At 44.9% G+C, this 15,532-nt stretch overlaps 1 protein-coding gene across 2 annotated transcripts in view; it reads right to left on the bottom strand.

The window, feature by feature from the left end:
- Positions 1-53: 53 nt before the first annotated feature.
- atad1b (ATPase family AAA domain containing 1b) overlaps positions 54-15,532 on the bottom strand; it is a 17,146-nt gene continuing 1,667 nt past the window's right edge. For both annotated transcript variants that reach the window (XM_063220767.1, XM_063220768.1), the window contains exons 3-10: positions 15,031-15,129; positions 13,469-13,589; positions 10,174-10,374; positions 8,456-8,562; positions 6,001-6,090; positions 4,808-4,858; positions 3,471-3,616; positions 54-1,322 (exon numbers count right to left, since the gene is read on the bottom strand). In XM_063220767.1, coding sequence (XP_063076837.1) covers positions 1,202-1,322; positions 3,471-3,616; positions 4,808-4,858; positions 6,001-6,090; positions 8,456-8,562; positions 10,174-10,374; positions 13,469-13,589; positions 15,031-15,129 — 936 coding nt within the window. In that variant the 3' untranslated portion in view covers positions 54-1,201. The remainder of the gene's footprint in view (positions 1,323-3,470; positions 3,617-4,807; positions 4,859-6,000; positions 6,091-8,455; positions 8,563-10,173; positions 10,375-13,468; positions 13,590-15,030; positions 15,130-15,532) is intronic.

The raw sequence follows: 15,532 nt of genomic DNA, 5'->3' as shown, positions 1-15,532 counted from the left end.
TGCCTTTTCTACGGACAAAGTGGCAATAAACAATGTAAACTTGTACAAAGCACTTCAAGTAAGATCGTTTTATCTTCTCAAATGCAAGAGGGATTTCCACTGATGTAAGGACGCATAGCACTTGTACTTCTTGCTGCTAGACAAAATAAAATCTCTGCCATCTAAGCAATTAACTTAACTCATTATGGATTCAAATAACTGCTTTTAAAAACTTCATTGGGAAAAGGCTGCTTAAATGCATGCATGGTAAAAGCGGTAAAGTTTGAACATAAACACACACGCACACACTGGTATAATTGACCAATCAAAACAGTCACACCTTTCTGCCGGCATGATTCAACGGTTTCCACCCAGTCACAGCATTTCCAGATTTCTGCAAAGTGCCACCTTGAACAGTTTCCCCCTTCTTAACCAAAATGTTGCGTTAAAAAATATGCTTGTTTGACGGTACAGTATCAAAAGAGCAATATTTAATGGCTGCATGGCAAAATTAAAAAAAAAAAAAAAAAAACTGTAATAGAGGAGGAAATAAAATAAAAAAAAGGCATTGAGCCAAACACCTTCTCCAGGCTCCTAATGTAAGCAAACAAAAAAAGCAAGGTCCAGTGACTAACGACCCAAACCCCCAATAATGATATGAAATGAAAGAAACAAGAGTATGTATTTACAAAGAGAGACCGTAATGTGAGAGTGGAGGAGGGATTTTGTTTTGTTGTTTGTTTGTGTTCTCCCCACAGCGACAGGATAGAGGTGATTGGTGGTGGGGGGGAGGGAGGGTGAGAGTCTGTCGTGTCCCAGGTAGAGGGCTGTTAGCATGGGGATGGAAGGGATGGGGATGGTAGGTGGGTCTCTGTGTGTTTGTCGTGCCCCACGGTAGAAGGTTGTTCGGGTGGGGATGGAGGGGATGGAGAAGATGGGGATGGTAGGTGGGTGTCTGTCTGTTTGTCGTGCCCCACGGTAGAGGGTTGTTAGCGGGGCGATGGTGGCGGGTGGTGATGGTGGTGGGAGGGAGGATGTCCCAGGTAGAGAGTTGTTAGGGTGAGGAGGGTGGTGGGTGGGGATGGGGATGATGGTGGGTGGGTGGGAGGGAGGGTGTCTGTCTGTCCTGCCCAAGGTAGAAGGTTGTTAGCGTGGGGATGGAAGGGATGGGGAATGTGGGTAGGTGGGTGGGTGTTTGTCTGTGTCCCACGGTTAAGGGTCGTTAGTCCAGGGCGGCGTGCAATAGCATGGGCTGGCCCCCGGCCGATTTGGACTTCTTCATCTTGACGACGGCCCTCTGCAGATCCTGCTGCTGAATGGGACGCATGAAGTCTTCGTCCATGCTGCAGAGAGAAACGGGAAGAAACACATTACATTACATTACACTTAGCTGACGCTTTTGTATCCTAAGTGACTTACTACTGTACAGGGTATTGGTTACAGTCCCTGAAGCAATGTGAGGTTAGGTGCCTTGCTCAAGGGCACCTTAGCCATGGATGAAGGTGCTGGTGGTAAGGGTGGGCTCTGAACCGGCAACCTTCTGATCTTAAGGCCAGCGCTCTAACCACTGAGCCATGGCTGCCCCGGCACAAAGACAAGTCAAGTCAAGTTCATGTGTTGAGTCTGATGGCTTGTGCAAAGAAGCTGTTTGTGCAGTCTGCTTGTGCGACACTGCTAGCTGCGGTAGCGCTTCCCTGATGGCAGTTGGGAGAGCAGTGAGCAGTTTGTGTTCTGGGCGAGTGGGGCAGAGAGAGACCGAGTGAGTGACATAAAAGGAGAGAGTGACAAGGGCCCAATTCGAAACAGGGAAGGCAGCTGTCCTTCCAGTGAGCTAACTGGACATCGAGTCATGAAGTGTGGATCGAAACGAAAAATTGCTTTATTTCCTCTCTCGGCAGTTGACTGCATTTGTGGGCGTAACGAGGATATTTCGAGGATACATCAGATGTTGACTTCGCTGCCTTGGTACCCAACATGCTGTGCGCCACCTCCCTCTCAACCGGAAACCTGAAAAACAAACATGGCTACTACCCAAGCTACTACCTTATCATACTCTTTATTCTGACACTTATGTATGTAGTTATTGAAAATCGAATGCATAAATCAGCATTGTAGTATCTAAATATGCTGTCGCTAGATCTATTTACAGCCTATTTTACGACTTCGCCGTCTGACGATCATTCACCGTTCAAATAGCATGCGTAAGCTAAGCGCTAACGTGATGAACGTAACACCAGGCATAGAATCGCCGTAACATCAAATGCGCAAGGCAGCGCACTCGTTAGTGCCGTTCGTAACGGCTGCCTCATCAGCTAACTTCACCTATCTGATCAGTGACATGTTTATGTAGGAGGAGAGTCATCGAGTCACTGCCTCCCGTTTCGAATTGGGCCAAAGTCTTCATCAATGCTGCAGTAGATAGATGTCACACAGTCATATACTAGTATTCTGCTTAGTGCAGCTTAAACTTTTTCTTTTTTTTATTTGGGGCAAGCAAGTGACTACTGACAGCGGGGGTGATATATTAAAAGTTCCCACTGCAGAATCAAAAACGAATTAAAGTATATAAAGACAACAGTGTTCTGCATTCCGAAGAGAATTGTAAAGAAAAAGGGTTCAAAACATCACTGTCATGAAAAAATAATAATGGGAGCCGTTCTGTGTGTGGATCACACACCTCACTTCATAGAAAGACAAAGAAAGACAAGACAGAGAGAATGACAAAGTCAAGTAGACAGAGACAGAGAGAGAGAGGAGAGAGGAGAGAGAGAGAGAGCGAGAGAGGAGAGAGAGAGAGAGCAAGAGAGGCAGAGAAAGAAAGACAAAGGAGAAGAGCAGTGAGGAAATTGCGTTCAGCAGAACTGTTACTATTTGCCCCATTTCCTATGGATTTCCCAATACACATGCTTAACAAACTTCCTTAAACAAAACCAGGTCACTAATAACTTCTATTCTATAGCTTCTATTATGTTACATGTGTTCCATTTGTGTTCATCTAACGTTACGAAAGACATTTCAATGTTCAACTTCTTGTGGCCACGGCCAGAACATCGACTTCCCATGAGCAAACAAAGAACTACGTACGTAAGAGTATATCAAAGACTTTCTGAAGTGGAGGAGACAGAGCACTTGAGAAATCGTATGGCATAGAAATTTACTGTACAGCCCAGGGTTTCTTACCAAGTGTACTCAACTCCAGATAGGGAACTTCAAGTCTTAGGGGTGCCAGCAACTAAATTAGTACATAGAAAATCTACGCTCTCAACTAGAGTCCTTATATGGTGCAGAAGATGCCTCAATGTAGGAACTATACAGACCATGGTAAAAGGAGAAAACACAGGGGAAGCTATTGACAGCTGCTTTTACTTTGAGCATATCTGTATAGAAGAGCAAGCGTGATAAGCAGCAAAAGCAGATTTGGCATCGGAGGCATCAAGGAGTCTAAAGATGAGCTGAATTTCAGTTCCAACTATGGTAATGAGCAAGGATACCTGTCGGAGGCGTTGACGGCTGCGCTGCTTCGCATGCAGTCCCGGACGCAGAGGAGCGCGGCGTCGCGACACATCTCTCTGAGGTCACTTCCTGAGAAGCCGTCCGTCTCGCTGGCCACCGCATTCAGGTCCACCAGCGCCTCCACCTGTTACCACGACAACAGCCAAGAGATGTTCAAATTATGTAGAGTCATGTGATGTCACAGATACTCTAGGAAGACCAGATACGCCACTGGTTGATTTCACGGTGTATTTCCGGTTGCCGAAACGAGGCAGGTTTGTATTAGTTCTATGGCAGATTTAGAACTGAAGGGGCAGTTCCACCCTTATCCACGTGGTGGCCCGGAGACCAGAATGAATGGAGCCCTATGGAGCAAAACCCCTCATGGTGCCTTTATCTCAGTATATGATTTTTTCTCGTGTAATTCGGATGTTGCTTTCGAAAGACTATATATAGAAAATACCCACGGCTGAGTTTTAGATGTTTTGAGCCACGCATATGCTTAAAATTAAGATTTTTAGCATCTAGCTCCATTGGGTCCCATTCATTCTGGTCTCCGAACCATAGAACTAATACAAACAACTGGTACAAAGGGGCTTAATAGCGAGTGGCAAGGCTCTTCTATAAGGGCTCTGGTAATGTCCTGATCAGGGCTGGGTATCGCAGCCATGTTCCTGTATCCATTTGATTTCAATTCTTAGGGCTTTGAATCGATTCATCACGATTCAATTCGATTCGATTCGATTCATTCCGAATCGAGTCAATCCATTCCCTTCTTGGTGCCAGGATTTCCCCCAAAAGATGCTGTTGTTTGACGGTACAAACCATAAACATAGATTGATTCTTAAAGGCGACAAATAAACGGCCAATTATTTATGCTGTTCCCACTGCTCAAGTAGAATGTGTTGAAAATAACGTGTTTGCTAAATAACAATAGTATAAGCTTGTTGTTATCAAAATGGTGATATCTGCATGGAAGAGTGAACAAACCTAGTTTAAATATCGTAAATCTGAAAAATATTGTCATAATATCGACAATATGTTCAGCCTTATGGTCAGGGTACTTTTTTTGCTTGCTGAACAAAACCCAGTATTGTAAAAGACTGCTGTAGCTGGTGGATTCGACATCCAGGACCGCCACAAGCCATAAGCACAGTATGCAGGGTGCTTGGGGCATTAACCACTTTGCATCCAAAATTGGGGCCTCCTAAATTGAGATGACGTCAAAAACGTCATGGAAAAAAAATATTCAATTACATTACAAAACCTTAGCAGCGGCCTTGATGACATTGCTGCAATGGTTCTCAACAGTGAACGCATCAATGGCATAACTTACATTCTCATTCTCCAGGATCAGCTTCAGGATCTGCTCTCTCTGCCTGACATTCTGGGAGACACAAGAGAAAAATAATGTTATTGTACAGGGTGGAGGCGAGGCATTCAGTAGACCTCCACAAAGACATACAGTATGTTTAGATACGAGCTATCTACATGAAAAGTGCACACGGCTTTACTTTACAAGGAACAAGAAATCAGTGGAGGACAGTTTTGGGTAGCTTTATGTGCCACTCAGCTAAGGCACATGTGACACTGTGGACACTTTATAATTTGGTGAGTGTGTGTGTGTGTGACTGTGCGTGCGAGCGAGTGAGTGAGTGAGTGAGTGAGTGAGTGAGTGAGTGAGTGAGTGAGTGAGTGAGTGAGTGAGTGAGTGAGTGAGTGAGTGAGTGAGTGAGTGAGTGAGTGAGTGAGTGAGAGAGAGAGAGAGAGAGAGAGAGAGAGATGCCTGGGCTAAATGTATGTAACAGTGAGCTATATAGGTTATTTTATGTGTAAGCATATGTGTAATGTCTCGTGGGCAATGTATTTTTGTGTATGCTACTTGACACTTTAATTTCCCCCTGGGATCAATAAATGATACTCTACTCTCCTCTCCTCTTATACGGACCAAGGCATCTATTCAGTACAATCAAAAGCAGACTATACCCATAGAGCATCTATGGAGGACACGGGAAGGATAACCAATAGGGAAAATATGGGCTCACTCACATGCAGGTTTGTAGGACATGAAGTATGTTAAGTACAGTACAGGTCAGACAGGTTTATATGAAATGGGGCCTGACCCAGTATGTGAAATACAAGGCAGGCAGATTTATTCATGTAGTGTCACTGCAATGCATACACTCACTCACTAGCAGGTTTATGTGAGCTTTACTGTATATGGAATAATGCATCTAAGACATACACATGGAACACCTATGGCGGACATTCAGTCAGGTTTCTATGTAATAAGGTATCTACGAAGGATACTGACTGGTAGGTTTATGTGGGATAAGGTATCTACCAGAGCTGTAGTACTGGAGTCCGGACTCTGCCCGTTTTCAACGGACTTGGACGGGTAACCACCAAAATGTTATCACTTGACTCTCATTTTGTAATTTCCATCAACTCCACAACATTCAGTCATAACTTTTTGAGTTATCCGACTGACAGACAGACAGACAAACAAACAAACAGAGACAAACTCACCGGCAGGTTTATATGGAAGCGCGTGGGCATCCTCCTCAAGATGGCTGAGTCCAGGTCCTGAGGCCTGTTGGTGGCCCCCATGATGATCACCTGCACCAGAGAGAGTAGAGAGAGAGAGAGAGAGAGAGAGAGAGAGAGAGGTTCCATTGGCCCATTGTTTCCGGGTTCTATTATTGCAAGGGGGAGGGGGGGGGGTCCCCCTTTAGGCAGACCTAGGCAGACCTAAGGACTGTTCTATTCAATGCTAGGAGCATTATGACACGCCCCTTTAGGCAGACCGGAACCTGGTCATGTTAGGTGCCCATAGCAACCTATTACATTGGCATATCTCTATATACTTAAAGAATCTCTGCCTGCACACAGGACAGGACACAGACTAAGGTGCCGTTTCCACGTAGCTGGATAGTTTTATATGTGGATATTTTTTTCCTCCTGGTTGCATTGGTTTTGGCCTTCCGTTTCCACTTAGCAGATATTTCAAATCCAGGTATAAAAAGCAGGAGAAAACAAATATCCTGCTTAGGGGGCTGAAACGCATTAGTTACAATGGGGGATTTATTTTTATCCACATGTTGCGCTTACACCTCAACAGGGCAGTCATGGGTGAGCGGTTAGGGCGTCAGACTTGCATCCCAGAGGTTGCCGGTTCGACTCCCGACCCGCCAGGTTGGTGGGGGGAGTAATCAACCAGTGCTCTCCCCCATCCTCCTCCATGACTGAGGTACCCTGAGCATGGTACCGTCCCACCGCACTGCTCCCCATGGGGCGCCACTGAGGGCTGCCCCCTTGCACGGGTGAGGCATAAATGCAATTCCGTTGTGTGCAGTGTGCAGTGTTCACTTGTGTGCTGTGGAGTGCTGTGTCACAATGACAATGGGAGTTGGAGTTTCCCAATGGGCTTTCACTTTCACGCTTTCAGGAGAAAAAAAATACCCTGCTAAAAAAATATCATGCTACGTGGAAACAGCACCTAAGAACAAGGCACAGGGTTTGAAATTGAGTACAGGTCCAAAACGCACGCCAGAAAGAGAGGTGCTGGCAACCAGTTGAACACTTGCAGGAGGAGAGAAGTGCCGCACACTCCCGAGTTGCATAAACAAGTTTTTAATGTGACAATGTTTCGGCATGTGACCTGAGGAAGGCGACAGACCGAAACGTTGTCAAATTAAAAACTTGTTTATGCAACTCGGGAGTGTGCAGCACTTCCCTCCTCCTGCACAGGGCTCTAAATTAACACCAGCCACCCGGCCAAATGCTGGTGAAATGTCATTTTGACTGGTAGAAAAGTTACAAGCTAGCCACTTTGGCCCATTAGTGAGTCTGCGTTTGGCTAGTAAGATTTCATCTACTAGCCATTTTGGCTGGTGGCGAAAAATGTTAATTTAGGGCCCTGAAAAGGCAAGACAAATACCCTTGAGTTTTAATACAACTAGAGAAAACTGAGCATTTTAAAAGCAGAGAAAAATACTCTCTGGTTTTAATCAAGCCAAGTTCCATGCAAGTGGAAATGTGAGCTCGGCCTCTGATGCTATTCAAAACTGGTTCTGCTAGCAGACAAGCAGACAACGGAGGTCTATTTTCAAGCAAATGATATGTAAATCAGCCAACGTATAACTGCTGTTCATAGCAAAAAAAACACTACAAGCAGAGAGAATAAAATGCCCTCCCAGTAAATAAAACAAGTGCACACGCAGCCGTGCACACATAAGCTGGAATTGAACCCGGGTCAGCCGCATAGCAGCCCAGTGCCCTACCGTTAGAGCCACGGCAGGGCTATAAACTTCACACACTTGAATGAACACTGGTCACGTCCCCAAGAGCAGGGTTATCAGCTCACTCCTTAGATGACTCAGGACTGCCGTGAGTCAGGGGACACGTCATCACATGACTAAATGCCACCACGTAATAATCCTCAACCTCAAAATGGCTTTCAACACTCTCTAGGAATCTTCTACTCAACACCACTAAATACTTTTCTAAGAGACCTAATGTATAATGCATTCATTCATGTGATGTTAGTAACTATTACAAAGGCATGACTCTACCCCAGTATGGAATTATTATTATAATACTATTATTGCCATAAGCTATAAGCTAAACATTACACATTCAAGAGATTTAGCAAAGTCTAGACGTCTACAAGTATTATCATGTGTCAGTAGTTATGACGAACACTTACAACCATTGTGGAGCTTTGTCAAGGCGTCATTACAGCCCTTGTGAAACTGTTCATGGAGTCTGATAGCAAGTTTCATAGAAAGAGTTGCCGAAGTATTTATCCAAAACGGCAGTGCAGCATGCTTCATTTCTATTTCGATTTTACTGCGTTCAAGAGCAGGAATAAAACCGGACATTAACAGGGGGTTTACAATATGAAGCAAGCAAGGGAAACTCGCACACCGCAATGCCAAATGCAATACTAGTAATGTAGAGTAATGTAATGTCCTGATGGTACCTGGCAGTTGAAGTCGGTGTCCAGTCCGTCCCAGAGGCTCATGAACTGGGCCTTCATCATGGCGGTGGCCTCGTGGTCCGAGCTGGATCGGCTCCTCAGGAACGAGTCTGGGGAATGAACACACACGTGCACACACAGACACACACACACACACACAGACACACACAGACACACAGACACACACAGACACACACACACTTATAAGTAGTAGCCTTAGGTCAGCCATATCAGTTAGTCTTTTTCCCTACATTCACACTGGCAGTTCCAACGGGTGCGGTGGCTGGATGTTCATGGGTGGGTGCAGGTAACCCTGACGCGCTCCACCGTGGCCATGCTGCGTGTGGCCATCTTGCGACACGCACACACACACACACACACACACACACACACACACACACACACACACACACACACACACACACACACACACACACACACACACACACACACACACACGCGCACACACCCACGAATGAACATTGGTCATGTCTTCCACAGCCGTGTGATTAGCTCAGACCTTTTAGTAGATGACTCAGACGCATGGTCATGAGTTAGGAGTTGACCTGATTATCAGACAAGCCACGCAATCTACACAGAACTCATTGCAAGCACATGCAGCACATTTACGCAGTCGCAGACCCGTTAGCATTTGTAGCATCAGAGTATTGCTGGGGACTAGTTTTTTCCAACTCATATTCCGATTTTTCTACCCTGGGCTGTGCAAGCTATCCATCAATGGTAATCATAATTAGTGATATTTTGTAAACATTTATTAGTATACAATTCCTGGCCAAAAACAAGTTGCCAGCAAAAACATGGTCATACACTCTAATATGTTGTTGGAACGACGTTATCTTAAATTGTGGCCTACTTTCGCCGTTGTTTCGATAAGCATCTGCCATTGACACACCACACCAGGAGGTGTGAGGTACAGGAGTATGGAGGATAAATACTATTTTGTCTACAGCAGGGGTGGGGAACCTTTCGTTTCAGAGGCCACTTCAAATTCATCCGAGGACCGTAAAAGTCCTCCAAGGGCCATACTATGAACACATTCCAGGATTTCCCCCTGCACCTCAGGCCTATATTGTAGATTGCCTTTAAAACTGACCCCACCTTCTCTAGGTCCACTAAATACAGTATAACTTAATTGTATTGCAAATGTATTTTCTAAGATTCCTTTACAAAATATCATATTTCATGTGAAGCTGCTTAACATTATATTACACACATTAGATCACAAATGATATCGGGGGCCGGATAAAACGGCCACAAGGGCCGCAAAAACGGCCCTCGAGACATAGGTGCAGTAGCTGTGCTCACCAGGGCTTGACACTGGCACCTACCAAATGCTGGTAAAACTTGGCTTTGGCTAGTATTACTTTCAGTGTTACTAGCCAATTTGGCTGGCAGCTTGTTCCTTGGTATGACATACACATCTTGCACTATAGTCTGTTGTTTGCCCCTTGTGTATTAATTGTTTATATTTAAGTTCAAGAAAAGTTGAGCTTGATTTCTATTTGCTTGATATACTTCCTTGCAGAAATCAGCTTGCTTTGGCACCACATCTTCTGAAGTTAGACGTACATCATCATGATAAAGAAAAAAAAGCAATATAAAATCTGTGGCTAGTGGAATATCTGAATGGCTAGTGACTCGGGAAAACCACTAGCCACCGTTGGTGGGTGAAAGAGTTAATGTCAAGCCCTGGTGCTCACCGATCTCGTCGATGAAGATGATGGAGGGCTGCAGCTTGATGGCCAGGGTGAAGACGGCGGCCGCCAGCTTCTGGGACTCGCCGTACCACTTGTCCGTCAGCGTGGAGGGCTGCAGGTTGATGAAGCGGAAGCCCGCCTCCTTGGCCGTCGCCTTGGCGATCAGGGTCTTGCCGCAGCCCGGCGGCCCGTACAGGAGCACACCTGCACACATTCAAGACATTCAGGAGTAGGGCTGGGATTCGATCCAAATTTCCTGGATCGATTCGAATCCGATCCAGCGGGTCATGATCTAATTCGATCCACAATCCGATCCGTTTCGATTCGATATCGATCGTCTGTATTGCTGGGTTGTCATTTCAGCCCATTTATCCCTTCAGCCCATTTATCCCATATTTAAGACCGGCTATATAAACCTAAATATCTCAGCCCTATCTCAGCCCCACACAAACATGAAATAGCATGGTAGCCTACATGAATGTGGAAGAGAGCTACAGGATGTGCTTGAGACAATAGCTCCTATAATCGTCTGCAAAAGATCGACCCACAAAGTTGTGAATAGATATCACACTTTTTGAACATGAATCGATATTGGATCGCGATTCAGTCTTTTGAACCCAGCCCTATTCAGGACTTCTTTCATTATGTTACTTCTTTGTTTCTGTTCTTTTTTCTCTCCTTTTTACAGGACTATCAGAGATTAAACTATTTGACAAAAGTTACCTTTAATAACTGTGACATTCAAAGCAACATGTCAGCACACTTTGATCCTGGTTCACTGAAATGGCTAAGGCAAAAAATGTGGTAGGGTTTTCACTTTCTGCACCTATCCCCCCCCGCTTTCTGAACATATCCATGCCCTTGGCTTTTCATGAGATGGTGTCCTAGGTAGGTAGGCTATATCACCATGCCCAGTAACCTGACACTACCACACCGGCAAAAACTGGCACACAGATATATATAGATCTATTCGTACCGTCTCAGACATATGGCTTCTATAGACGCACCCAGAACATGAGTATGACTCGATGATGATGATCATGACACTATACGACACATGAAATAAGAGAACCAAAATAATGATTTAACACTCTACACTTGTGAAGTTGTAAACCACTTCTAGCATGTGTTAATTCCCAAAGAGATGGTAATGGTTTTAGTGGAATGCAGCTTGTGCGAGACAACCAATTCCTATTCATTTAGTGGGGACAATCAACAGAGTATATTAGCAAATAAACAGTACAGCCTGAGGGTCTGGTCATCCAAATGGGCGGTCAGTCAGAAACCTGAGCAGATATGAAGGCAGATTTTGTGGAAAAGATTTCAAAATGCACTTTATCTTCAACTCTCCTTAAGGGCCGTACACACACGTCGCTGCTAGTTACTCGCTCAGCGGATGAAGTCAATAGAATGTCTACGTGTTCCTACGAGTCTCGCTGGCGAGTAGGCGAGGAGAGTACAAGCGATGCGATGTGGGCGGGTTCCGAGATAAACTTATTTTATCTTCGAGCGACGCGAGTTAAGCGAGTAACCAATTGGAATGCAGAATACAGATTATTGACAGGTGAGGTTGCCCCTGTGGTGTTCTGACCACCCAACTTCTGCACGCCATCACACTTTGTTTAAAAGTGTTGAGGAAAATACATACAGTGTACACCATCAAAAGGTTCATATGCATGGTTGTGCACAGCACACGATCAACGTTAAACAGCGTAGCACTACATTTTGTTTCGTACGGACGGAATTGGCGCGGACAGCAGGAACCATGACAACCAGTAAACAAAATCACCCAGAGCGAGTGGCAAGTAGGCGAGTGAGCAAGTAGCGAGTAAATAGCAGCGACGTGTGTGTACGGCCCTTTACTCTACACTTCTACACAACCACATTCCATTACGGTACTTACCAGCATAGACACTACACCCCCCCCCACCCCCCCCCACCCCTGAAAACACACACCCTTTTTAGATGCGTCCAGCATCTCTATAAGAGGGTCTGTCTGTCCGTCCGTCCGTCCGTCCGTCTGAAACGCTTTCATTACATTTCCGTCCGTCTGAAACGCTTTCATTCAATTGTTGTCCGTCTGAAACGCTTTCTTTAAATTGTTCCTTCCTGTGGCCACAAGGCGGCAGACTACGGAGCGAATGCGTGCAAGCATAGCCTTTCTATACTAAACCGGATGCTAACGTTGGCGAAAAGTAGCCTAGCCACAGGCTAACTGACAAACGTGAGGCCAACAACTCAGCCGATCGTGATGTACGCCACAAATAGACCAATCGACCTCATATTTAGACACTACAATGTTGATTTCTGCCTTCGATTTTCATCAGTTAAGAAATCTAGCGTCGGATTAACACATTATTAAGGTAGTAAATATTTCTGGTAAAGCGAGTTGCCGCCATGTTTGTTTTGCAGAATCGGTAGAGAGCTCACGTGCAGCATTCTGGGTAATTGAGTTTCACGTTATTAATGCACAAAATGCGTGTTTTTAAAAAAATGCAGTGAGTTTAAAAAATCAAACCTTTGGGCAATGGCAACGGTGCTTTTCGTTGTGCTCAGAGAGAGTACAGGAGAGAACGCGTCTTTCGTAATTGCTTTGCAGTCGTGTGCATTTGATAAACTCTGGCACGGAAGTTCACTGCTTTGTGCCTTGACGGTGAAGCTGGTATTGAAAAAAAGTCCATAATTCACCTAAAGGGTCAACCCATAAGCGCATGATTCACCCAAACGGTTTTATTTATTTATTATTTGTCGATGTTTAGATTCTTTCCCACATGCACATAATGCTGAAATGGCGTGATACTAAAGGTTGTTAGGCCTAATAAATGTCTGGTAATTTGTAATGTAGCCTACTTCATCTAGGCTATGTGAAATTTCAAATCATAGCCTATGGTTCTTTTCCAAATCCAAGAATGATGATAAGCTTATTATACCCTAAACTGCAAAAAATAAAGCCATGTCTCGCCATTTTGCTGCCTTGCTGCCTGCCACAATATTTGGAGTGTCCATGATGACCAATAAACAAAAAGTACATCCTCGGGGGGCGTTGACAGGCTAGGAGGAGGCCAGGGGGGCGTTATGGGGGGAAAATGGCATAGTTGGAACTGGCATAGAGGGACGCATCTGTTGTCCGCCTGTCGGCCTTGTTTGTGAAGTGACTCTTTGTATGACTACATATGATCAATAATTTGGCACCAATAAGCCCCTGTATTCTTCCTCTACTTCTACTCTATTCATACTAAGAAAATGGAGAAAGAGGACACCACATTTCCCATGATAACAACCAATTGCTGCTGCTAACCTTTAGGGGGCTGCAGGAGGCGAGAGCCCTCAAACAGGTGCCTCTTCTGGATGGGCAGGATGACCGTGTCCTTCAGCTCCGTAATCACCTCATCCAGACCGGCAATGTCATTCCACGTGATCTGGTCCAAACCACAGACAGACAGACAGACAGACAGACAGACAGACAGACAGACAGACAGACAGACAGACAGACAGACAGACAGACAGACAGACATTCATTCCATTGTTCTAAGTCAGTGGTTTTCAAAGTGTGGGCTGGGGACCCCTGGGGGGGGCGCCACGAGGGGGTGCAGCAGGTTGGCAGGAAAAGCAATGCAACACAAAATAAATATTTCAATAAAGTAAATAATTAAAGCACACCAAAACAAACCAAAAATAAGCTTAACAATATTCCCACTTGTTAAAATACTGCATTATTGTCATTTATTGCATCTCTGAACTAAGTCATTATTTTACATGTCCATGTAAGGCTGGTATCTACTGGTATATGGGGGCCTTGTCATGGGGAAGTTTGGGCACCCCTGTTCTAAGCCACATACTCTTCACTGTGGCTTAAAGTAGCACCACTTTAAATGTGTTGTACAGTGATAAACCTGACAGGGATTTCCCCAAGTATGTGGTGTACTGACTGACTGGCTGACTGACTAACTGACCCATATATGTTCACAGAAAATGTGGTTAAAAGTGGTGAAACTGGTTATCGAAGAGCCTCATCTTTGTTTTACTAAGAGATTGACGCCCAAGCCCATGAAGCCCAATTACTTCTTTCTGGAATACCAAACCCCAAAAGAGGTCACCCACCAAACTTAGGCCGTCACGGGTAAGCGGTTAGGGCGTCAGACTTGTAGCCCAAATGTTGCTGGTTCGACTCCCAACTCGCCAAGTTGGTGGGTTGAGTAATTAACCAGTGCTGAGGTACCAGGGTATTAATCCATGACTGAGGTACCCTGAGCATCGTACCGCCCCGCCGCACTGCTCCCTTTTGTTGTGTGCAGTGTGCACTTGTGTGCTGTGGAGTGCTGTGTGTAACAATGACAACTGGGGTTGGAGTTTCCCAGTTGGGCTTTCTTTCGCTTTCAACTTGCTTTGATTTTACCTGCAGAGGGATCACCATGAATCTCTTACCTAGGCCCTTATTGCTTACTTAAAGTACATGAGCTTTGTTTTCCAGGATAATATTGTTTACACCAGGGGTCATCGTGACTCAGGGGTCCGTTTCTCGATTCTTGTCGTTGCTAACCGTCTTAAGACCATCTCAAGACGTAACACCATTCCCTTGGATTTAGTGGTGAGCGTCGCTGTCGAGAGAGAGTTGAGTCACTCTTACAAAGGACGTTGCTACCGTAGTTAGCAAAGACGCTTTCGAGATACGGACTCCTGTATCCTGACAAATTATTTCTGTAAGGATACAGCAACAGACTTTGGCCCACGCATCACAAACCGCAGAAAAGCCCCTCGTTTCATTGGTTAGTCCTTTGGCAGGCAATGTTCAGTTTGCCTCACTGCATACACTCCTGACATACCTTTACAAAATGAGGGCTGAGCACCTGGTAATCTTACCTGCATACTGAGGGGATCCACCAAGTGAGCAGCAATACTCATTTCATACTCGGACAGCTTCACATTCTGTACTCCAATCTGTCGCATCAACTTCTCTGCCTGTACAAACGAACAACGACAAAACAAAACCAAAAAAACCTCTTTGAGACTGCTGCCAACACAATTCACATCTACTAATTAATTGACATATTTGTATGGTTTGAAACCTACGTACATGATCTCACAGAATTCCGTGGAATGGACAGGAACCTTTGGGACACGAAATCGGTGTAGATTTTGCCAAAGTTCTGTGCTATGGTCACATAAGTGTTCTCAGACTCACGGAAGTGTTTTCTCTATATTCCCACAGCTCTATGATCCCACGGTCTTGTGTTCTCGCAGGATTTTTCTGATTTCAAAGATTTTTCAAAGGATAACTTGTCTGTACTGACAGTCTTAAATTACTATAGCATTTTTCTGTTTAGCATTAGAATTTGTTATCAATTTTCTAATGACAGACTTA

Source organism: Engraulis encrasicolus, chromosome 17 (assembly GCF_034702125.1).
Source record: "Engraulis encrasicolus isolate BLACKSEA-1 chromosome 17, IST_EnEncr_1.0, whole genome shotgun sequence".
NCBI lineage: Eukaryota > Metazoa > Chordata > Actinopteri > Clupeiformes > Engraulidae > Engraulis > Engraulis encrasicolus.
Note: the sequence above shows the minus strand (reverse complement) of the source record. Positions and strands in the feature narration are given on the sequence as shown.